Source organism: Notamacropus eugenii, chromosome 1 (assembly GCF_028372415.1).
Source record: "Notamacropus eugenii isolate mMacEug1 chromosome 1, mMacEug1.pri_v2, whole genome shotgun sequence".
In the NCBI taxonomy this organism is placed as follows: Eukaryota; Metazoa; Chordata; class Mammalia; order Diprotodontia; family Macropodidae; genus Notamacropus; species Notamacropus eugenii.
The window spans coordinates 418,951-443,819 of NC_092872.1; the positions used below are offsets into that span (position 1 = coordinate 418,951).

Here is a 24,869-nt window from a genome sequence, read left to right on the forward strand (position 1 = left end):
CTATATGAATATTTATCCAAACACTGTGACAAATCTCTCTGTCAAGACCTGGGAAGAAGGATTGACAATACTAATAACAAACATGAAGAAGTTAGTAGGAAAAGATAATAAAAGTAATAGATTGCAACCATACTCTGTAATATGTGCAAACAAATCTCAGTGCCAATAGAAGTTTCATGTTTCTAGATCTAGTTCTGATTGCCAGCACAACAAAGAGAAAGAAGGATGTCAGAGAGCTCAGGTCGGTAAATGCAGGCAAAAGGTAAGTTTAAAATTCATAAATGCAAATAGTCAAGTGAACTTTTATAGAAGTTCTAAAATTTTAAAACATTATGTTGTAGGAATTACATTTCCATCACTGTAGGTCTTCAAGCAGTGACTGGATAACCATAAAATTACAGAATTTGAGAACTGGAAGGAATTTGGGGACATATAGTCTTACTGGTTCCAAAAGGGAAGCCCCACTGTAATATGTTCCCATATCCTCTGTATTTCACAGGCCCTAGGCCATACTTCACATTCACTCATTCTCTCCAGATCTCTTGCCTCCAGCCTTAGGCCTCTTCTCCCTCCCCCCACTTCATTTTCCACCTTTTGCTCTAGAAATAGTAATCAAATCATGACTGCCATTGCTTCTTAAAATTAAATGGATGACAGATAGATAAATAGATAGATAGATAGATAGATAGATAGATAGATAGATAGATAGATAGACAGAGACATGCTAATCAACTGCTCTGATTCCTCTCACCCTCCCTCTGACTCCCCAAACTAAAATTTCTTTACCTTGCTGTCACCTCCTTATAAGCAGCTAGGAGGCTTAATGGAAAGAGTTCTGGGCCTAGAGGTGGGAAGACCTGAGTTCAGATATGGCATCAGACACTTAATATTTTGTGACCCTGGACAAGTCCCTCAACCTCTGTCTGCCTCAGTTTCCTCAAATGTAAAATGGGGATAATAACAACATCTATTTTCCAGGGTTATTGAGTGGATCAAATGAAATAATATTTGTGACGTGCTGAGCAGAGTGCCTGGAAAGCAGCAGGTACTTAAAAAAGGCTTTCTTTCCTCCCTTCATAGATAGATATGCACATATACATATATGAAGGATAATAGTAGAGAAAGACTACATAGCTATAATGTACGGTAGGATAAGACTCTCTCTGTATATTGTTCTGCTGTTCTTTCCCTATTATTCTCCTCCCTTTATAGAGACAGACAGACAGACAGACAGACAGATAGCTAAACTGTCCCTATCAGAATTCCCTATTAGATTGAACATTCCTGGAGTATCGTTTTAGCTTCTGTATCTCAAGTATCTGACGCATAGTAATGGCTTAATAAATCCTTTCTCTTCTAACCATTCATTTGTGCAGACCGCATCTGACAAGTGATCCTCCAGCCTCTTCTGAAAGCCCTCCAACAGTGGTGCACCAATTTTGGAAAGATGTTGTAGAAGCGTTCCCTGTTCAGGTATGGACTGAACTGGATAACCTCTGAAATTCCATTCAAGTGTCATTCCATAACTATTAAAACAATGACAGCATATCAGAGCAGGAAGAGACCTTCCGGACTGTCAGTCAATCAATCAACAAGTATTTATTAAATGCTTACTATGTTCTGGGCACCGTGCTAAGCCCTGAACTATCTGATCCAATTCTGTCATTTTAAAAATGGCGAAAATGAGAGCAGAGAGATGACGTGATTGAAAGTCGAATGGCTAATAAATAACAGACCAAAGACTTGAAATTGGTTCTTATTCTACCTCCAGTGTTCTCTCCACTACCCAGGAAGGTGTAAAGAACCACCATCACTTTATATTATTGGAGACAGACGCCTAGTATGAAATGACTTCCATAAAGGAGGCAGAGCAAATTCCTACAATATCAAGGCAGTAGACAGTTTCCAAGACTGGAAGATTAATACTAATCTCCTTCCCTCCATTGACAAAAAGGATTACGCCACAAACCAACATGTAAATGTATACAACCAAATATTCAAAAACACCCATTTATATTCCCCTTTTACCAACTGTACACACCCCTTTGGGTAAGTTGTACGAAAAGGCTTATTCTCTGGAAAAGAAATAAGATGCCCTCATGTAGCTCCTTAAGAATATTTCACCTTTTAATTCGCTAAAGAAATAAACATCGTAAACATCCATGCACAGCGTTCATCCACAGAACACCTGAGTGAGCCAGTTTTCTCTGACTTATTTTCTTCACCAAGGAAAAGGTTCTCTAAGAAGAGTCAACTGCTTGTCAGGCCTCTGAGGGCATTGATATAATTTGTTCCATTGAAGGGGGAAAACACATACACATACACACACACGCACACACACGCACACATGCACACACAACTTCAGTGCTCACAAAAGCCTATAAGATTAGTTTTTGCTGCAAAAGTCAAGAAAAATAGTTCACTTCCACTGTTCTGAGCTGTCAGAACACTAGAGAGAAGAGGAGAATAAGAACATCTAAAACCTGGCAGCAATCTTCGGGGACAAGGAAATGTCAATCACCACTTGGCAAAAAGCACAGTGTTGTAATAATAAACTTGTCTCTCAAACTTAATTCTCTTTTATACTTTGATTGTTGGGTCTGAATGCTCCAGGAGATAAGTTTTCATCCTCAAAACTAATGACTTGTTAAAAACGTGAGTTCTTTGAGAATTGGTATTTTAACTGAGAGTCAGGATTTCCAAACGGCATTCCTTACCCCACTGGCTAAATTCTGTTCTGGACAGAAACTCTGAGGGTTTGCCCCTCCCAGACTGATTCTTTTGTGAAGGAAAACTAGGCTGTCTTGTGCCTCAATTCTTACCTAGTCTTTAACTAGTGAATAGGTGTTGCCCCAGACAACTGGGAGGAGCGAAAGATCTTCATTTTAAAAGGCCAACGTTCCCCATTGCATCCACAGTCATTGCCAGTCATCCTGACCTATATCTTGCCACTGGCCTCCAATGCACTGGAGGACAGTGAGGCTGATGACTTTACACAGCTTAGATCCAATTCACTTGCAAGCCAAAACATCACCTTCCTGGTGTCTAGTTCTTTGAGATGGAAAGACAAACAGTAATGAAGTCTACATGGAAGTGACCAAGGCACTAAAATGAATAAGATCTATTTATCTTTTCAATTTCTGACTAAGATCAATCAATAATAAACATATAGCAAGTGCCTACTATATGCCAAGTACAGTGGCAAGTATTGGACTAGAATGTAGAAGTCTTTCCAAGATGGAGCACAAAAAGTATATGTGGCTTTCATTTCCTTCTGAGGGGGTATAGTACACACAGAGAACTTCAAGAAAGGTCATCTGAATCCCCCCTGCCTGGGTTATTCCCTAACACATTCCATGTAGTCTTTCCTGACATCTTCAACTGCCCACCAAGAAATGGTGATGTGTCCCTCCTTAGATTTCTCAAAGCACTTTGAGTGGAGCCTCTGCTTTGCACTTCTCCTAATTTCTCATGTACCACAATCATTTGTGTATTTATCCTACACACACACACATACACACACATATATATACATATTATACACACATATATATTATATATAAGTATGTATAATATATATTTTAAAAAATAGTGTCTGTAAGGGCAGGAAAAGAAGTGAGGAGCACAGAGAATGCTAAAGATTCTTATATTTGGAACAAGAAGAGTGGGAAGGAATAATGCCCCCTACCTGATGAAGGACCAGAGAGATGCATCCCAATCAGTCTATGGAAATAGTCAGAAGCCCTGGCCCTGCCATTCCTAGTCACAAAGCCCTAAAACGCTCTCATGGCTTTGGTTCCCTCATATAAAGAATGCAGAGCTGTCGCATGTCCTAGCTAATTCTTAGAGTCATTATGAGGATCAAATGAGAGCACACATGAAGACACTTTGTAAACTGAAAAGTACCAGACAAACATAAATTCGTTATCCTAATAGTGTCATGTAATTAACAAGAGGAAGGGGAAACTAATGCACTCTTTTTTTCCATTTTCTCCATCAAGGAATGCTCTCCAAACTGCAAAGGGTAGTCCAATCATCATTGAGGACAAACTAAGAGTGCAGTATCCTCTTTAAATTTGGTCAAGCATCTAAATATAGATAAATTACACCATCTGATACTGAAAGAATCTATATCTACAAATGAAGGATTACTATAACAAATTTGAGACATGGTGGGAAAAAAGCATTGTAACCAGAAAACAGGTGAAAATTGTTACAATTTTTCACAAAAAAAACAAAAAATAGATTCTAGTAACTAGACTATTGAACCCAACATCAAATCTCCAGTAAATTTCACAGAATTTCTCAGAAGAGACCTCAGAATATCTAATGGAGAATGTTTTCTTCACCTTTCCCAGAATAATTGATGTTTTTCCTGGTTAGTGTGAACTTAGGAAAGAAAGCAATGCTCACTGGACATGAGCATGGGTTGAATAATGCTTCAATGGAGCTACAGTCTTACCAATGTGGGCAATCCTTACAGTTCACAACCTATTCAGGCCCCTTCATCTTGCACAAATTTTGTCCAGTTTGCTCCCAAAAACTCCTAGAAAAAGAGCACTATCCAATTTTTCAATGTCCTTCTGTTAGCACCTTTTAACATCTTGTGGGACCAGTACAAAATCTCTGTTGACTGATAAACAACAAAACAAAAGTAATCTTTACTCCAAGACCACCTCTATCCATCATTTCAAGCTCTACCATCCTATATACTTGCATATGTATTTTAACAAACACACACACACACACACACACACACACACACACACACATACACACACATTGCTTTCCACATTTGGAAAGACGGCCAAGCTCTGAATCAGAAGAACTCAAATTTCAACTCTGACACTAACCATGCAAACATGGGGAAATAACATAACCTCTTTGAGCCTGTACCTTCACCTACAAAATAAGGACAAAAATATCTGTCCTATATATCACAGGGGGTTGTAACAGAGAATGTGCTTTTTTCAGTCTTAAAAACCCTCTTACAGATGTCAGTTATTTTGGTCAAATTCATGATTCTCCCCATTGCTCTACATTTGTTCATTTTAAAAATCAATATGGTACCAAATCTGTGTTAAAAGACCATCCGTCTATCTTGAGCACACTCAGAGTATTAATTCAAAAGATCCCTTTATTCCTTCAGTTCTAATTACACTGGTTTATACAAGTTTAGCTAAAAGGGTTTGGGAGGATTTCCTAAAATACATTATTCCCAGTGAGATTTCAAATGGAAGACCATCCAATAGACAAAGGAGAGGTACATGATGAGTATGAGCAGGCCATGCCATATTACACAGTATTAAATAGGAAAAGCAGGTAAAGGATACCAACCAAGAAACATCTGAGAAAAAAACAAAAAAGAGATGATTTGGTCACACTATGAACATGAGACGTATCTGATGGACAGCTCATGGCCTCCACTGGCATCCTGGAGGTTTCACGGCCCCTAGCAAACATGTGCCCCCAGCACAAATTTTCAGAAGAAGGTGGACAGAATCAAGATACATCAGATAACCTTGACCTTTCTAAATTAAGGCATTTCACAGGCCTCCATTTTTCCTAGCAACAAGACTAAAGGTTAGGCAAGAATTGTGACAAAAGATGGCCTAATTTACCATCACAAAAACATCAGTCAGGAAGAGGAAGACTCTCAAATTTTCTTGCCAAAAGTGAAAATAATTACTATTTACACTCATTCTAAGCCATCAAAGTCTAAACAATTAGCCCTGAGACCATGGAAACCACATAGCTGAATATTCTCATTTTATCAAGGGGGAAGCTGAAGTCCATAAAAGCCAATCAACAAGTATTTAAGTGCCTACTATGTGCCAAGCACCATGCTAGCTGCTGAGTACACAAAATAAAGAATGAAACAATCTCTACTCACATGTGGAGGGAGAGAGGGATGCCGTAAGCGCACATATAAATAGATATAGCATAAAGAAAAAGTTTATTTCGGCATATATATTCAAAATACAAGGAGGTGGCTAAGTCACAAAGAACATCACTAGAGGAAGTGCCGATATCAGTGAAAGCAAAGACCAGCGGTACTGTGGAGGGCCACACTAGTCTCAGGAAACTGACAAAGGCTGGACTATCTCCAGAAATTTTACATCATTTTCCAACATCATATAATTCCACCATGTCTTTTTTTTGGAGGCAATTGGAGTTAAGTGACTTGCCCAGGATCACACAACTAGTAGGTGTCTGAGGATAGATTTGAACTCAGGTCCTTCTGATTCCTGAATCAGTTTCTATGCCACCTAGCTGTCCCAGTCCAACCACATCCTGAAATTACTGCTCTACTGTCTTTGCTGCCTTCTACAAATGTTTCTTGACCCTTATGAAAAAACAAGTAGTTTCCATCTCTTATTGTGTGACCAAAAAAAAATCTTTAAAGAAAAACCAGCTTATAACTTTCTAGTTAGGTTTCCTCCCTTCTCTAGAAAATTATATTAACAGCAGCCTCATGCTGAAAGGAAGATTCTCCATTTGGGCTTTCTGCCCATATTAATAAGGCAAAACTCAGTACAAAGAAAATTAAAAGCAATTTATTATAAGTACATCAAGGTAGCAACACATTGACAAGCTGATCACTGAAGATGTGCAAAGGCTTCAAGGTGGGACCAGCTTTTATAGGTAACTTGAAGACAATTCAGATAGAAGTTGAACCCCTGAATCTCAGTTCCTCCCCAAGGTAGCAGGAACCTGACAATTTGCTGGTAGGGTTACCGTTATAAAGAGCAAGTATGGAAAAAAATTGCAGACTTGGTGTCTCCTTCTCCACCAAAACCTCCTCCAACACTGGGAGGGAATAAGCAGGGCTGGGAATCATGGAATACTCAGTCAACATAATTTTCAACACTACGAAGCCAGAGATTTTTAATTGCCCTATAATATCACACCTTTCTGGACAAAGCTTACCCTGCAGCGCCACTAAGAAAGTGACAAGGAGAGATCTTTCTTCAGCTGTGGAGCTATCAGCTCCCCTCCATGGGCTAGAAAGAGATGATTGCACATGGAAAAGACATCTCAAAGGCATGCTATGACAAGCACAAAGAGAAAGGCAATAATGTAGAAATGTAACGCTGTTGACATCTATTATGAGACAAAGCTTCTGTGTTGTAAAAATTAGGTAGGAGCAACATAAGCCCATTGGACATCAACACGATGGGTTTTCCACTCACTTTTTTGTCTCTGCAGTTCACAGTTCTACAGGCTGCTGACCTGCTCTTTAAATGACAGAGAAATTAGCATCAGTATGAACTTCTCAGCCTTCCCTGTTCATATAAGAAGTTGATCCACAGAAAATGAGAGGGCTGACCTTAAACCATGAGCTTCTTTCTACAAAGTACAAATAAATAAATTTCAATCAATTTGGATACTAAAAAGTTTTTTCAGATCTTTTTTGTGATATATAAGGGAAAGAACACTGGGCTTGGTAATGGAAGACATGTTTTCAAATCCTGACTCCAGCTGTGTGATCATGGGCAGGTCTCTCTGAGTCTCAGTTGTAACACGAAAAATTTAGACTAGTTTATCTCGAAGGGGCAATCTAGCCTTTGTCTAACATTCTGCAAGTCTCTAACTATCTGAAGGAATTTACTTTAGATGTTTTCCCTCCGTTACTAAAAATCATGCAGCAACCTTTCTTCTGCCCATTCTCTGCTTATGATTTTCTTCAATATTTCCCAAAAAACTTATTTCACTAACATAGCTGCTCTCTCTACCAAACACAGGTCATTATCCTTATGTTTTAAGAGACCCATCTTATAAATCTTTATAGCTTAAGAAAAAACTTCATTCTATGCAAAACTATACATAATTACATTCCATATGTGGTCTTGCACTTTGGGCAAAAACAATGTTATTCCAATAAATAAAGTGATAAAGCTGTGAAGCGCTTTGGACAAATTGGTCATTTATTCATAAGCCCTAGAAGAAAGATTGGGAACTGGAACCCCTAATCTGAAAGATCAAGAGACTAACCAAGTTTCAGCATACTGTGGGTATCAGAGAGAAACGCTAAGGTCAAAATATCTCATTCTTGAGCTTTCTGTAGATTGATGAATTTCATTGAAGTGGATGGAAGAAAAGAAAGGAGGATCAGTACCAAAGAGAAAAAGAAAGAGAGAGGAGGAGAGGAGAGGGGAGGGGAGGGAAGAGGAGGGGAGGGGAGGGGAGGGGAGACTTAAAACATTTGACCCTAGAAAAGTGCTGCTCATTTCTGTGTCCTGTCACTTGGATGGCCCACAGCCAGAAGTCTTAAGGTGAAACCAAAAATTGCTAAGATTCTACAAAACCAGAGAAAATGTGGTTTTCTGCCAGCAAAGCAATTTTCTCCTTCATACAGTTCTAATTAAGGAACTTGTATGCTTGCAGCAGTTCAAAACTACACTAATCTCCAAAGTGATTTTCTTAGGCATAAACAACTAAGATTAGTCTATGCCTTAGAAATAAGATCATATTTATTCACCTCTCATGTTGCTCTATCCTTTAACCCATTCTGAGGAGAAAATGGCAAAAAATATTTTTTCTCAGAAAAAACAACTATTGCTAGCAAAAAATAAAAGGAATAGCCCATATGCCATCCTTGCAAGGAAAGACAAAGCATTAAAGTCCCCACTGCCTCCTAGGCACTGGCTAGAGTAAAAGGGGAGAATGAGCTACAGTTCCACACTACTCCCACCTATCAGCCTCACCTGATCTCCACCTCATCTGACCTGAATGTTTACAGAATATGAACTTTGGGTGGTATTGAACTATGTTAATACATGAAAAGCCTTTGAGAATGTTCAACCAGAGGGCAAGAGTAGTACAGAGCTACGAAAAGAAGACTCACTAGGGAGAGCACCTGCTTTCAAATCCCACTCCTGTCCCTTAATACCAGTGTGATCTGGAACAAGACATTTAGCCTCCCTAAGTCTTAGTTTCTTTATCCATAAAAATTAAGTGATTGGACCAGATGATGACAAAGAGCCCTTCCCACTCTAAGTCCATGATCTCTGATCTCTACTGGAAATTGTAATGACTCAGAATGACTTTCATTATGTATAATTGTTCAGGTAGAGATATGACTATATGACCTCTGAAATCATTTTCAACTCTAAAATTCAGTTTCCTTGCGTTTTCTTTATATTCATATATTTATAATATATATGATATACTATACATATTATGTTATACATATTATATCTGTGTATATTTTTATGTCCTCTACTACAAGTTCCTTAAAGTCATGGACTGCATATTATAGATCATGGTATCAACAATAATAAATATTAACTATAAACAAAAGAGGAAGCAGAGAGAAAAAGCAAAAGAAGGAGAAAAAGATACAAAGACTATTGATTAGGTCTTGGATGTTCATAAAATTTCCCTTTCATTTTTCTTATTTTAAAGTGAAAATAAGTCAAGAAGGAAAAGAAAGGTTCAAGTCTACAAATGTTTATTATGTGCCAGGTATTGTGGCAGGCACCAAGAATACAAAAAAAAAAAGGCAAAAATAGTCCCTGGCCTCAAGGAGCTCACAGTCTAATGGGGGAGTCTAAATAGTCCAATGAAGGAGAAAACGTGCAAGCAACTATGTACAAAGCAGAGAGAGAAGAGACTGAAACAGAGAGACAGAGACAGAGAGAGAAGAAAGACAAGAGACAGTGAGACAGAGAAACAGAGACAGAGAGAGAAAAAGGAGATAGAGAGAGAGAAAGAAAAGAGACAGAGACAGAGGGAAGGAGAAAGATAGAGAGACAGAGAAAAAGGGAGAGAGATAAGGAAAAAGAGAGAAAAGAGATACAGAGGAAGAGAGACACAGAGAGAGAGAAAGAGGAAAGAGACAGCAAGATAGAGACAGAGGGAGGAAGAGAAAGAAACAGAAAGAGGGAGAGACAGAGATGGAGATAAAAGAGAGAGAGAAAGAGAGAGGGGGGAAAGGGGAGAGGGAGAGAGGACATATTGGAGTTAATCTCTGAGGGAAGGCACTACCTTTAAGGCAGACTGCAAAAGGTGGGATTTTAGAGGAGACTTGAAGAAAACCAGGAGGTAGAGATAAGAAGGGAAAGAATTCAAAGCATGGGTGAGAGCCAAGGAAAAAGCAGAGTTGGAAGATGGTGTGACTTGTTTAGGGAAAAGCAAGGGGGTCAATGTAATTGAATCATAGAATATGTGGAAAGGAAAAAAGTATAAGAATATTGGAAAAGTGGAAAGAGACCAGGCAATAAAGTGCTTTAAAAGCCAATCAGAGTATTTTTTATTTGATCCTGGAAAGAAGAAGAAGAGGAAGAAGAAGAAGAAGAAGAAGAAGAAGAAGAAGAAAGAAGAAGAAAGAAAGAAAGAAAGAAGAAAGAAAGAAAGAAAGAAAGAAAGAGAGAAAGAAAGAAAGAAAGAGGAGAAGGAAAAGAGAAAGAAGGAGGAGGAGGAAGAGGAGGAGGAGAGTCATATGAAACAAGGATGACAAAGGAGATAGTGGTGGAAGGCATTTGAATTGTGTGATTTGAGGAGGAGAGAAGGAGCTCTTGGTGAATGGCTTCAATTTTTTCAGAGAAATATGAGATGCCATGTCATCAAGAATTTAGATTCTCATATGTCAAGTAAATCCACTAAGTGCAAAATTCTCATACAAAGGATAAAGATCTGGTATGCTGGTTAAAAAAAGTGAAAACTAGTTAAATGAAGTGAGTGTGTCTGAACCTGGAGAAGAGAAGACTTCAGAAAGGCAAAATAGCTTCCTCCAAACACTTGAAGTGCATTTAGGGTTAGGGTTAGGATTAGGGTTAGGGTTAGGGTTAGGGTTAGGGTTAGGGTTAGCACCAGAGCACAAAGCTGAGGTTTCAGGAAACAGTTTCTACTGTATTTATTTTCTTTGACTTCCCAAGCAAAAGGAAAACAACAAATGATCAACTAAGATATGCTGTTCAAAAGGCAGAAAAAGGAGTGCGCTCTCTCTCTCTCTCTCTCTCTCTCTCTCTCTCTCTCTCTCTCTCTCTCTCTCTCTCTCTCTGTTATTTGTAGTTCTGATGAAGTAACAAACTATATCTCTTCCAAAGAAGATTTTGTGTGGGGAGTTAGGGCATGAATTTGGGACATCTTCTGCTGCCACCACCTGGAAAAGCCTGTGCAATTCATGAAATTTCCATCCATGTAGTTCATGAGATGCCCATCTGTGTTAGCTATGGAGAATGACAGCAATTTGCAGAATTAAAATACATAACAACAAATCAAGGACCACACTTATTCACTTTGACACCGCTGAAGCTGCTAATGAAGTACTTTTGTTTATTAGGACTTTTGTCTGTTTGTTTGAAAAATGAACTGTCTTAAGAAGTAGTAGGCTCCCATCCCTGGAGATATGCAAATGAGGGCTGGATGTATGCTTATTAGGAATGTCACAGAGGGGATTCCTGATGAAGCATATGTGGGTTGAGCTATATGACCTTGGAGATTCTGAGACTGGGTGATCTGATGAGGTTCAGGAACTTACAAGCCCAGTGCAGAACTTTAACAGTAAAGTTAGCAGTGTAGAACAAATCAGGTATTCTTACTTGCAGAAAAACACGTTTTGTGTCAAGACAGAGGGTTCTGATGCATTTTGTGATTTGCATTTCCTTACACTTTCCAGTTTTCCTCAGCTCTACTCTCTCAAACTCAGAACAGAAGACTGGAATCACTGAACGGTTTTGTTTTGCTGTGTTCTTTTCATATACTGAATTATGGCCCCCATTATGACTGTATAATAGATCTACAATGAACCTGAACAAACAGCACTAAGTAAATGGCTAAATACCTATCCATAAAGAAAACACAAACCTCATCCCAGGTGGTAAACACGTGGAACTGGTTTTCTATAAACACAAATGGGTGCCTTTTCAACTCATACTGCCTGTTATATTATTAAATGGATGAAATACATTAAAAATACGAATGCTCTTTGCTGCTAAAAGCTGAAAAAAGCACATACAGACCCTAAAAATAAATTGGTGTGTGTTACATTCACTTCTTTTGTTTTAAACAATGACTTCCAGACTACAGTGTCAGGCAAGCAATAAATGGAAAAAAATAGATGTAAAGTGAGATGTGCAGAAATAAAAATAAATAAGGAAGGATGATCACCATGGAAGAAGGAGGTAGGGATATCATCGGCAGAGCATGAAGTAGGAGCCAACAGGTCTGGGTTCCAGCATCAGCTCTGCCAAAATTTAGCAGTATGACTTGGGTAAGTCACTTTTTGGTCCCAGTTAGCTCATCTATAAAATAACAGAACTGAACTAAATCACTTTTCAAGTCTCTTCCAGCTCTAAGAATCCTGCAATTGAAATACAAACCATGCAAATTAGCATTTATTATGTCCAAGGCACCATACCAAGTATTAGGAACACAAGGACAAAGAAGAAAAATAGTCCCTGACCTCAAGGAGTTTACATTCTGCTGAAATAATCCTACTAAAATAGTTGAAAAACAAGCAAATTCTATTTTCAATATTATAAGTTACCCTAAATAAATTGTTGTGAAAAACTACAAGAATATCCCCACAAAGCTGTCTCAATCAAGTCACTTTACATTAACGTTGTAACCAAGCTGGGAAACTGCACTAAAATGTCACGCACCCAGTCACTCACCTAATTGTACAACACTCGTCCTATGGCACTGCTCCTTAATATTCATTTTACCTAAGGATATTGGGCAAGATACTCACTCCTCAACTGCTACAAATCCACAGAGTGAGATAGCACATTGTTTGCTGTTGTAGCTCAGTCATTTTTTCAGTCACATCCTAACTCTCTGTGACCCCACTTGGGGTTTTTCTGGCAAAGATCCTAGAGTGGTTTGCCATTTCCTTCTTCAACTCATTTTACAGATGAGGAAAGTGGGGCAAATGGGGTTAAGTGATCTGCCCAAGGTCATACAACTAGTAAGTGTCTGAGGTCAGATTTGAACTCATAAAGATGAGCCTTCCTAACTTCAGGCCTGGCACTCTGTGCCACCTAGCTGCCATAGCTTACTGTTAATCTCTGGGAATTGCCCAAGAAAAATAATAAAGAGGTGGGAAGAGGGAACAACAAACTGCTTGAAAACCAAAAGCATTCCTTTTATTAATGCATCCTAATGGGGGCAGAGAGATCAATTAGTAAATCACATTCAATGGAATAAGCCTTTTCTAGTTTTCCAGCATCAGTATGTGCTCCAGTTTCAGCTTCCCTGTGCTAAAGTAAAAGATCTGGACTAGGCAAGCATTAGAGTTAATGATGCAATCAGCACACGTGGAGGGTGGGGTGCACACTTTGTAACTCCAGATCCGTGAAGGTAACTTACCAAAATAACCACTTTCAGGATCCAAAGAGAAGCTGATACCTCCTTTGAATGGTTAGTGGAGAATGTGGGAATTGTAACAGTAAAAGCACAAAACTGAGCTCTTCTGCTGTGAGCTATTCCCTTAAAACCAGGGAGTGGAAGTTTCCTTTCCTTCACTTTCCATCTAGCCCTCAAGCCAAAGAGGCAGGTACACACAAAATTCACACACCCATGCACACCCAAAGCCAGCTTAAAAACATGTCTATACAAACTATCCTTACCACACCACTTTTAACACTCAAAATAAAGCACATCACAAACACCAAAAACATTTCTAGGTTCCTTATGGTTAAAGGACATATGAAATCAAAACTCTAGTATAACTTCTTTTGGGTAGTTAAAACATTTTAATGTTATCATTAAAAAAAAAAAAATGCGTTAACCTACAAGACATCTAATGGTATCAATTTACGGCCAAGCCTGTGCAAACTGAATGGAAGTCATGCCATCACCTTACCAAGAAAGCTTCAGATACAGAAATAAGAAAAAAACAGTTGGATTGGGGGAGGACAGGACAGAGTGAGGAACCACTCTAGGGGATAACGGATCCTTCCTTCCATATCACCTTAGACGTGTATTTTTACTTTTACAGATTTCTGGCCTTATTCTTCCTCAGTGAGGGTTTCTGATCCAATTCACAGCACCACCACCAGCTCCTCTCCACCAAAAAAGATCAATAGCAACAAAAACCTACTAATACGCAACTGTGACAAATAGGTTTTCTCACACAATCAGTTCAGTTCTGAGAGATCCCAATTAAACCCTTGCCGCAGCGCCTAATTCTCATCTCCTTTTTCCTCCATGTCTTCCATTTTCAATCTAGGGAATCCAACACAATTCAATTCAACAAATATTCATCATGGCCTCTGTACACAGAACACTGTACTAGTAAGCAGAGGATAGAGGGAGAGGGAGGGGAAGCTAGAGGTACAACATTTAAACAAGACAGTCCCTGCCACAAAAACTGCAGTGTTAGATATGAGATCTCACTCCTTAGCCGGGGGAAAAAAAGAATGAGCCCAAGCCGCAGCCTAGTCCAAAACCCCAGTGGGGGCGGGGGGGGGGGGGGGGAGGGGTGAGAGTTGAGGGAGAGAGGTGAAGGAAGGAGGGGGAAGAGGAGAGATCGGGGAGAGGGGGTTCGGGGAGAGAAGAAACTCCTGGCCCCTAGGACCCGTTAGAACAGGTGCCTCTTGTGCCTCGGTTATCCCAGTTACTGAAAAGCCATGAAAGGGTGAAGAACAGTTTGCCTCAAAGATCAGCCTTCCCACAACTCTTAATATTCCTTTTCCTCTGGGCACTCACTGTAGCCACCGCCGCCTCTGCCCCCATCTTCACAGGCGGAAAAATATATAAAATCCTCTCTGGTTTTCATAGGTGAGCCATTCTCGACGCTGAAAGGGACCCTAGAGACCATCCGCAGCAACCTCGTCTTTTTAGAGATGAGGAAAAAGATATCGAGAGAAGCGAAATGACTTGCTCAAGGTCACACAGGTAGTCAGTAACAAAGTTCGGACTCTAACCCAAGCCTACTGACTTGACTGAAGCGCATCTCTAGGTGATGTTGGAATTTTATCAGACCCGTTCTCAGTCCATGTATCTTCCCAGTTCCCCTTCTCAGCCTACCTCCTTCCCCCATCTACCCCATCCCCCCAAAAAAGTAAAGATCCAGCAGACAAATGAAACAGGAAAGCAATGCACCCAACGCTGCATCCTAAAACACAGGTCCCTCTTCTCGGCTACAGTCCAGCCGCCTCCCAGGTATACCATGTTTCTGGCCAGAGAATTCCCAGACCACCACTGCCCGGCCCCAAATCCACTTCCCCTTCCCCGCCTGGGACAATGAGACCCCACCTCCAGCCAAGAACCCAGCTCTTGTACTCCTCTGACTCCTTAGCCAGGGACTGGGGCGGGGGGCTGGGGAGGGGGAAGAGAAGGTGGAAGAGGGGAGAGAGACAGAGACAGAGACAGACAGACAGAGAGATAGACAGAGAGAGAGACAGAGACAGAGAGACAGACAGAGACAGACAGACAGAGAGAGACAGAGACAGACAGACAGAGAGAGACAGAGACAGACAGACAGACAGAGACAGAGACAGAGAGAGACAGAGAGAGACAGAGAGAGAGAGAGAGAGAGAGAGAGAGAGGGAGAGGGAGGGGGAGGGGGAGGGGGAGAGGGAGGGGGAGAGGGAGAGGGAGGGGGAGAGAGGGAGAGGGAGAGAGGTGCTCAGTGGAATGCCCCACCCCCGGATCCCCTTCGCAGTCCTGCTGACCAGCCGCACCACGCGCCCAAGTTCCGCGGGTGGACAGCAGGGACAGCTCCTTTCTCGTTCCCAGAGGCTCAAGCCCACGCTGTACCCGGGCTGGGCAGGGCAGGGCAGAAGGAGGGAGGGCGAGGCTTCCCAGGCACACAGTTCCTGGCGGGCAGACAAGACTTCACAGGAAAAACTTAGAGGATCCAGCGGGAGGCGGCGCGGGCTCCCTGCACCGAGAAACCTTGCTCGGAGCCACGGTCAGAGCCCTCGGCCCGATCGGCTCCCGGCCCCTTTGTCCCTCCCCGACGCCCTTGTCCCTGCTTACCCCAGAGCAGCACCAGGAGAAGTCGCAGCAGCCGCCGAGCTCGCGGCTCCATCGAGCTTGCTCCGGGGAACCCTCCGAGCGAGGCTCCCACAAGAGGGGCGTGGAGGGGAGGATCCAAGGAGGAGCCGGGGTTCAGGGGGAGTCCGAGGCGGCCAAGAGAGGAGAGCAGCTGCGGCAGCGCCCGGCAGCCCGGCTCTTTGCTCCGCAACTCGTGCTCCCCTGGCTCCGTTCGTCTGCTCTCCCAGTCCGGGCGCAGGAGCCGGAGGAGAGCCGACCTAACCTCCCAAGCAGAGGCAGACCGCCCCTCAGCGCCCAACCGCTGGAACTGTCCTGGTTCTACTTTGGGGGGGGGGGGTGGAGGGGGAGGTTGTACCCTCCCCCCACGGCAGGTCCTCTTCGCTGGGGTTGAAGGATGAAAAGGATGTAGTGGCTATTCTGGGATCCTCCAGGGGAGTTATGGGCCGGAACCACTGAGAGGCAGGACTGCTGGAGCAAGGAGGGACAGAGAGAGGAAAAAATCTGTGACGGGAGAGGAGAGGGGTGTGTGTGTGTGTGTGTGTGTGTGTGTGTGTGTGAGAGAGAGAGAGAGAGAGAGAGAGAGAGAGTTGTGTGTGTGCTGTATGTGTGTGTGTCCTTTGCTTTCTTTGTGCATCAGCACCACGTGTGCCTGTGTATAGTTAATTGTCCTGTCTTCATTCCTTTCCTTGGCAAGACTCTCCAAACACCTTCATTCAGAGGTCTTAGGGGATATGGGGACACATGCACACGCACACACACACACACGCACACGCACACACGCGCACACACACACACACACACACACACACCTTTTTCTCTCTTCAAGCACCAGTGCTTAGGGTGCATTAAGCAGCCTCTTCTCCCTTCTCTCCAGGGGCACTGCTAACACTACTCTGATTTCTCTTGGCCTCTCCATAAAAACAAGAACAGCTATTCCTGGAGGACACCAGGGTACCGCTGCACCACCCAGTTACCTTGACATGAATCTAAATAGAAAGAGGAGATATCAGCGGAAGGGCTGTCCAAAGAGGGCTGCCAATTCCCAAACCTTTAAACGCTTTTCTTATGTTCTTTAAGTTGTGATAATAGTAATGTTAGATAGCATTTATAAGACATTGCTACAAGTACTAGTAGCCATATATATGAGGAAACTGAGGCTCTGAGAAGTGAATTGCTCATGATCCCTGGTCAGTGACCAGGGGAGAATTTGAGCCCAAGTTTTCTGGCTCCAAGTTGGTCCCTCTTCCTGGTAAATCAGGCTACCATTTTAATGTACAAATGTAATACATAATGTCATTTTCATCAGAACCACAAAGATTCTATCTGGAGTTTTCTGCAATTCCTAATGTGGTTAACACTTAATAAAGAGTACTGACACTGGTGATAGCTTTATGCCACTATCTAATCCTGAAAGATATGACCTTACTTTTTTTTCTCCCCATATTTAAGATTTATTTTCATTTTCCTTCCTTCTGAGAGAAAAGAGACTGATATAACAAAGGAGTCAAGATCATTTGTACCTTTCAACTTAAGTAAATTTTAAAATTGTATTTCAAAGGATTGTTCCTCCTCCAAAAAAAATTTAACTGATGAGCTCTCTCCATCTAAGGAAGTTCATGAGACATGAAGAGTGGTTCTGGAGGTCAACAGCAAATCTCTTGTCAAATTTACTGTACCATTATAAGGCCATTTTAAAACTGGGAGCTACTGAATATGATCACCACTTCTACAATATGTAATGTGGATGTGGCAAATAAAATCAAGAAAGGCAAGCTGAGGTACACAACTCCTAGCAAAATCAGTTTATTAGCAGTGATGTGCATATCTGTTAACAAAGCAGGTCAGTAAACCTCAGTAAAGCCAGGGATCCCAGTGAGGAAGGTACCTTTTTATTGACATACAACAAAGAAAAGGTCTTGGTAGTTGTAGAACATTACTATTGGCTATACTAAGAAAAGAGGGTTGGTATTCAAGTGTGGCTAGTCACCCCTTTTCTGATAATGAAGGGCAGCTATGTGATGCAACAGATAGAGTACCAGGGCTGGAGTCAGGCAGACCTGAGTTAAAATTCAACCTCAGACATTTACTACGTGACCCTGAACAAGTCACTTAACCCTATTTACCTCAGTTTCATCATGTGTAAAATGAGCTGGATAAAAATAGCATACCTTTCCAGTATCTTTGTCAATGGCATCTGAAAGTGTCAGACATAAAAGAAATGAACAGCAACAATGAAGATTGCTTTACAGGACCAATCTCCATCTTGTAATCTTTGTGAGGGGATCTACTAGACTTGCTGTCTCCTTGAAAGAGATAAAAACTCCCCTAATTGCACAAGGCCAGGCAAGGACTGATGACATATCTTTTGGGGATGGCACCAAGTTAATTTGTGGAACTTCAAGACAGCAAATAGATGTCCTGGAAATAAACTGGTATGAGAGACAACAACTTTTCTTTTAATTATAATTTCAAACTAACTCAGAGGGACAACTGAATTCCTGAGCTCAATTCAAGGACATAAAAAGGGAGCGCTAGGCAGATATAGATTTAATTATAAAAATCAATACAGCATAAAATCAATTTCATTGTAGAATTAATACAGTTGAAACTTGAGGTGATATTAATTTGGTCCTCTCACTGAATTACAATAAATCATACCAAATATTCCAGATACCAAATGTAGGCATCATCCCCAGCATTGGTAGACTGTATAGTTTCATGTTATACAACAAATTTATTATTCCAAGTGAAAGCAGCCCACTGCAAGACAACAGAGCTAGCACCACATCCGTATTATGACAGCTGGGAGGTCCATTAATCTAGAAATCATTAAGTGATTTTTAAACTCTTCAGTCAGTTCACCCAAGCTGCAGTTCCCAATAAACTAAAATAAAATGACCAAGTCCAAAAATCAGATGCTTCCCCCATATAACACATACAAACAGATCATGAATATAAATACCTTGGTACGAATACACCTATGGAATGACGTAACTGTAGTTATTTCTGGATACCCATACTTCCTATTGCTCCCTGCCCCTGAAGGCAAACTTTCAAAGCCCTCTGTAAGTTGCCCAGTTAGGCCAAAGCCCAGAGTACAAAATGGGAGACATACAAAGAAGTAGGAAGGGAAGAGAAGGGGTTTTACTCTCCCACAATGTTTAGACCTGTGATTCTATCCACAAATACTCATTCTATAGAAGCAGATAAGAACCAGAGCATCAGTTTTAGAGCATCATCAAAGGCTCAGTTGAATATCATACATTAACTTGTGTCAGAGTTGAAATTTGAACCCACATCCTTCCAACTCAAACCATTACAAAGCTATATCTCATAACACACATAGTAGGTGCTAAATAAATATTGGTTGATTTATTTCAAACCATATGATAAGGACAGAGGATCTGTTGTAGGCCAATAGGAGAGAGATTATGAGGCAAGGAGGAATTTTCAGCCAGTAAGTCACGGTCACAAGTGATGGCCCTCTAGGCCTGTTAATGGCATGGAGGAGGAGGGAGGGAAAGGGAAGAATTGCCTCGGATTTCTTTCTTTCAAGCCTGGTGCCTGTATAGAGTTGCAGGAAGGAAGGGGAAAGGGGGGGTTAGAAAGAGGAGGCAGATTGCTCCTTAGTTTAAAAAACCAAATGGGGCAGTCACTTATCTCCTGTCATACCTTCAAAAGGAGAGAATGGCCTATAAAAACGTTACTTTCCAAATCCACTTTTGGAAAACCAGAGACCAGCCCCCATCATCTCATCCTCCAAGACATACTAGAGGGAGTTTGAATTACATAGTAACATGGTAATTATAACTAACATGTACATACGTCACAATAAATTTTCTCCTCATAATAGCATTGAGAGTTAGGTGTTCTTATTATCCTCATTTTACAGATAAGGACGCTAAGGTTGAGTGACTTGCCCAGGGTCACACAGCTAGTAAGTGTCTGAGGCTTGACTTGAACTTATCTCTGAGACTAAAGCTCTAGCCAACGTGTTACCTAGCTGCCTCAGGTCACATTTCCTGCCCCACTCCACCCCCACATAAGGTTATTTATGAGCACCTCTGTTAAAACCACATAGCTTGTACCTTCCATTCTTATGTGTCCATTCCTTCAAAGCTATACTCCAGTATTCTTATGCCTGTGGCAGAACTATATTCCCAAACCCTTGTCACCCTTCAATAACCAGTTAGTAGCATGCAAGCTAATACCTAACATCCTGCTTCCAAAAGACCTAAAATACTCTAAGCCTCTCCCCTGTTTCCAGTCCATATTACATACACGGCAAGAAAAATTTTAACTGATTACATAGAGATGTAACTGTGGGACAGAGACAAAAGCATTGGATTTGGAGTTACAACCTGTGTGAATCATATTTGTATAGGCTTTAAGGTCTGCAAAATGCCTTTCTCATGACCAGTCTGTGATACATTAATACACGTATCATGATCCCTCTTTTACACATGAGGAAACTCACTGAACTTCCCTAAGCTTCAGTTTTACCTGAAAAATGAGGGAGTTAGACTAGATTTCCCAGCTCTAAATTCTATGATCCATGTCATTTTTGTGGTCAAGAACTTTCTAAGGTTCCCTATTGCCTCCAGAAGACTAACTCCTTGGTCTACTATTAACTGTCTTTGTTTTGGCCCAAACTTTATTTATTTCCCATTACTCTCCATTTATGTCACTCTCATACAAATCTATGGTGAAGCCTGCTCTTACAGGCTCTCAGGCTGATTGCTAAATCGGCTGAAATAAACAATAACTCTGAAAAAAGCAAACCCAACAAATCACAGTTTGATTTGTTGTTTTGTAGACCATCTAGATTTAAGAAAGTGATGGGGAAAGTATTAATAATGAAGATGAGCTTAAAAGTGTGTCATGCTTACATTTTTTTCAGTTCGTTGTTAAGCATTTCCCGGTATGCTCCACGTTTCCAATTAAAATGAAACTACTTCCTATTCCCTGAACATGCCTCTCTAATTCTTGCCTCTGAGCGTCTGTTCATATTGTTCACTTTGCCTGGAATACTCTCTCTTCCCAGTTCCACTTATTTATTTCCTATCCACACTTGGGATTTCATTCAGATACCAGCTCCTCCATGAAACTTTCCCCAATCTTTTCCCCAAAGTAATCCTATGAAGTCCAACAACTCTGTCTGTAGTTCTTCCAAAGGTTTTTTTTTCCATTCCAGTTTGCACTGTAGTTATCTGTTTATCTTAATAATCTACTGCAAGGTTAACACAGATGGCAGGGAAGACTCTTTCTTCATCTTTGATTTCCCACAATGCTTGGCAATGCCTTCTATATGATAGACACTGGATAAATATTTGTTGAATTAGAGACAACATCTCCATCTGCTACATCCTCCCCATAACCCTACATTCCTTCATTTCTTTGAAAGCCCTGATTCCAGTCTTCCTCTGACATCCATCAGAAAGCCAAAACATAAAATAACCCTCCCCCTCCTATGACATTTTACTTCCAGTTCTAACAATAATAAAAGAAAAGCCAAATTATCACATTCCAAGCATTGGTTAGCCTGTAGTCACACTTCAGCTGGAAATTCCCGAAATGAATTTCATCCACCAGACTTTCAGATGTTCCACCTCTTTGTTCTTAAACAAGTTCAGACTTTCAAAGAGCAGCTCATTTCCAATTTCAGCTCACATTACTTGACACAACTCATTAATCCTTCAGTTCCCACTTAAAGCTTTTCAGCATGCATCTTCACTGCTTTGGGAAATTGGAACAAAGAGCACCTGCAGGGAGCTGCAAATGTTTTCTTCAAAAAGAACTTATGCTACCTCTCTGAAGGCTATTTGCATAATTTCACAGAAATGTTTTGCCAAAATGTCAGAGCCCCCTACAACCAATTAGCATAAACCTGATTGGGATGAAAGACTGAGAGAGCCAAACTTTGTCCTCCCTTTAATCTACATTCAAATTTGACTCCATACGTTTCCATTCCATTAACAACATTGAAAAATAAACCAAAAGAACAGAAGAAAGGCTAGCAGAAACCAAGGGCAAACAGAACAGCTTCAAAAGTTATATGTGTGTTATATACTTACTGAGAAAAAAAAGTCAGTTCTACATAATGGAGGTTCATGGTTTCAGGAACAACAACCATCTCCTCTTCTACGTGCAAATAGAAATGTTTGCTTTCTTTGGAAATTATTAAGTTCAGAATTTTTTAAATAAGAAAATTTTTAAAGTTTTAGAAGAAAAAATAAAGTATAGAATTTAGAGCTGGGAGAGATATCGAAAATCACCTAGGCTTCTCTTTTTATAAAGTAGTAAACTGAGGCACAGAGATGGACCAAGACTTGCCCAATATTGTACAGGTAACCAATAGCACAGACCAGTTCTTCTGACTCTGAAACCAAGGCTCTTTCCCCTACTGCATTACCTTCCTGTGCTGGAACCAAATTAGATTGATTTCAGTTGCAGCTAGTGCCTGAAGGACAAAGAGAAAGATCATTGTGTCCAAGGAAGACGTCACTCTGTTCTCCCTAGTACAACCAGGTGTTCAACTACAAGTCCCAGAATTCATGATTAGGTTTCAGAACTTCTTCCCTGCCCCTGGAGAATATCTGAACATCTGGATATACTCTAGAAAAAAATGAAATGGAGAAATAATCTATAATTCCTGCTTAGAAAACCTGGAACTTGCCATCAAGCACCACAGCAGCTCTTCCAGATCCCTAAAACATCCCTTCATCTCTTCATCTCATCACTCCTTATTCTCTCAGTTCAGCAGACAAACTTGTTGCTGACTCGCTGGGGGAAAAATGCCACCTGAAGCTAGATTTTCCATCCTTCCCATCTCAGCGTGTCTTCAGCATTTTAACCATATAATGTTACAAAATGTGAACTGGATTTGGAGTCAGAAGATCTGGGTTTGAATGCCAGATCAATCACTTATTAATTTGAGCAAGTTATTACACTTCTCTGAGCCTCAGTTTTCTCCCCTATAAAATATGGAAATTGGACTTGAATGAGCTTTACCTGGAATCTGTGATTTTTAAATAATATTCTGATGACTGTGTTTCAACACAATTTTTTGTGCAATTCTCTGAATTTTATTTTATGTATTTATAAACATTATTCTGAGGAGTCCATAAGTTTCACCAGACTGCAAAGGTGTTCATGAAACAAAAAGTTTAAGGACCTCTGGACTAAATGATCTTTAAGTAGTCCATGATGTTGAGAAAGAAGGAGATGATAGTCCTACTATGCACTACTCTGGTCAGAGGGGCAGCTAGGTGGTGCTGTGGATAGAGCACCAGTGCAGGAGTCAGGAGGACCTGAGTTCAAATCTCACCTCAGACACTTGACACTCACTAGCTGTGTGACCTTGGGCAAGTCACTTAACCTCAATTACCTCATCCTGGGTCATCTCCAGTCATCCTGATGAATATCTGGTCACAGGATTAAGAAAACTGGAGGAGAAGTGAAGGCTGGTGACCTGCACAGCCCTCCCTCACTCAAAACAAAGTCAAGTGCAAGTCATGTCACCATTTCTCTGATGGCATGGTCTTCTTCAGCAACGAAGGAAGAACATACACCCTGGTAAGAATATATATATGTCTAGAACAATGGTTCCCATTTAGTGGTTTACAGATTCCTAGGGAGTTCATGACAATAATCCAAAGCATTCGTGCTAAAAAATTCTTTAAAGACTCCTTAAACAGCAAATAATGGTAAAGAATTTTATCAGTAGTAAATTAATTTACTCTGGGGCATCACAATCCAGCAGTTGGTGTTGGTGGTAGTTAAGATGTCAGGCCCCTGGTCCAAGGAATGCTAGCCTGGGATGTAATAAGCCTTTAATTAATTCTTTTTGACTTATTGATTCACTAATTCATCATGTATACATTTTCTCATAGTTCTTATTTTGAAGTTATGAGCCAAGAGGTTGAGAAAGTCCCCCCAAATGGATTTAGACCATTTGTTTATTCAACAAGTATTTATTGAAGACTATGTGCCAGATATTGAGCAAGGCACTGGAGATATGAAGATAAAAACTGAACAGTTCCTGATTTCAGGGAAGCCATATTTTATTGGCAGAAAACAATGTATACACAGGTAAGTGAAAACAAAATACAAAACAAGTAAATACAAGGAGATGAAAAGGTCGCTAGAGATATGGGAGGAAAAGGAGGATAAAAATATACTTCATGTAGAAGATGGTACTTGAGCTGAGCCTTGAAGGAAAGTAGTGAAATTACAAGAGGTGAAACTGAGAACTCCAAGCCTGTAGAAAAGGTGCTGGACAAATCTACACTGAGTTTCTTTATAAAGGGTACTTATTCAGCTTCACAGGGAGACTTTAAAACAACAGAAATCAAAATGAAGCAGAGCAAACAGGAAAGATGCTAAGAGGGGGCCAGGCTTGATCCCAGCTGTTCCCCAGTGCAACAATCAAACCAGAAATGGACAGCGGTCTTCCTGCGAAGGTAAATAGAAGACTCCGATGCCATCTCTGGGGCTTAGAACATCACCTGAAAAGCACCCAAGTCTTCAGTGTTATTTGCTTACAAGTTTTCTTGCATTTTCTGTCTGTTGTAAAGTTTCTATCTATTAGTAGTATATTTAGAGTATGCTTTTGATATTTTTGAAGTGAAGGAAAACCAAATAAATAAACATAAATATAAGAGAAAAAACTGGTCAACAGAAAAGGATAATTTTTCTGGTCAATTTTTCTTGTGCCCTAAGGAATTTCTCTACAGGTTCTCCTCTGCCTTTTGTAGAGCTCCAGATATGAAATTAGAAAGTTCAAATAAACCTCTTACTAGCTGCATGACTCTTTGAGACTCTCTGGAGATCAGTTTCCTCTTCAATGAAATAGGGAAGTTGGATTAGATAAGTAGTTTTCAAATTTTTTTATCTCAGGACCCCTCTAGACTCTTGAAAAT

At 40.7% G+C, this 24,869-nt stretch overlaps 1 protein-coding gene across 3 annotated transcripts in view; it reads right to left on the reverse strand.

Annotated features, from left to right (window-relative positions):
* The window catches only part of RAMP3 (receptor activity modifying protein 3), a 68,057-nt gene that overhangs the window by 37,648 nt on the left and 5,540 nt on the right, over window positions 1–24,869 (reverse strand). Inside the window, exon 1 of one of the 3 annotated variants that reach the window (XM_072649272.1) lies at window positions 15,931–16,558. The exons of 1 other annotated variant lie outside the window; for it this stretch is intronic. In XM_072649272.1, the coding sequence (XP_072505373.1) occupies window positions 15,931–15,982 (52 nt within the window). In that variant the 5' untranslated portion in view covers window positions 15,983–16,558. Of the gene's footprint in view, window positions 1–14,655; window positions 14,904–15,930; window positions 16,559–24,869 lie in introns of those variants that run through there. One more of the 3 variants, XM_072649255.1, reaches the window with a different exon arrangement.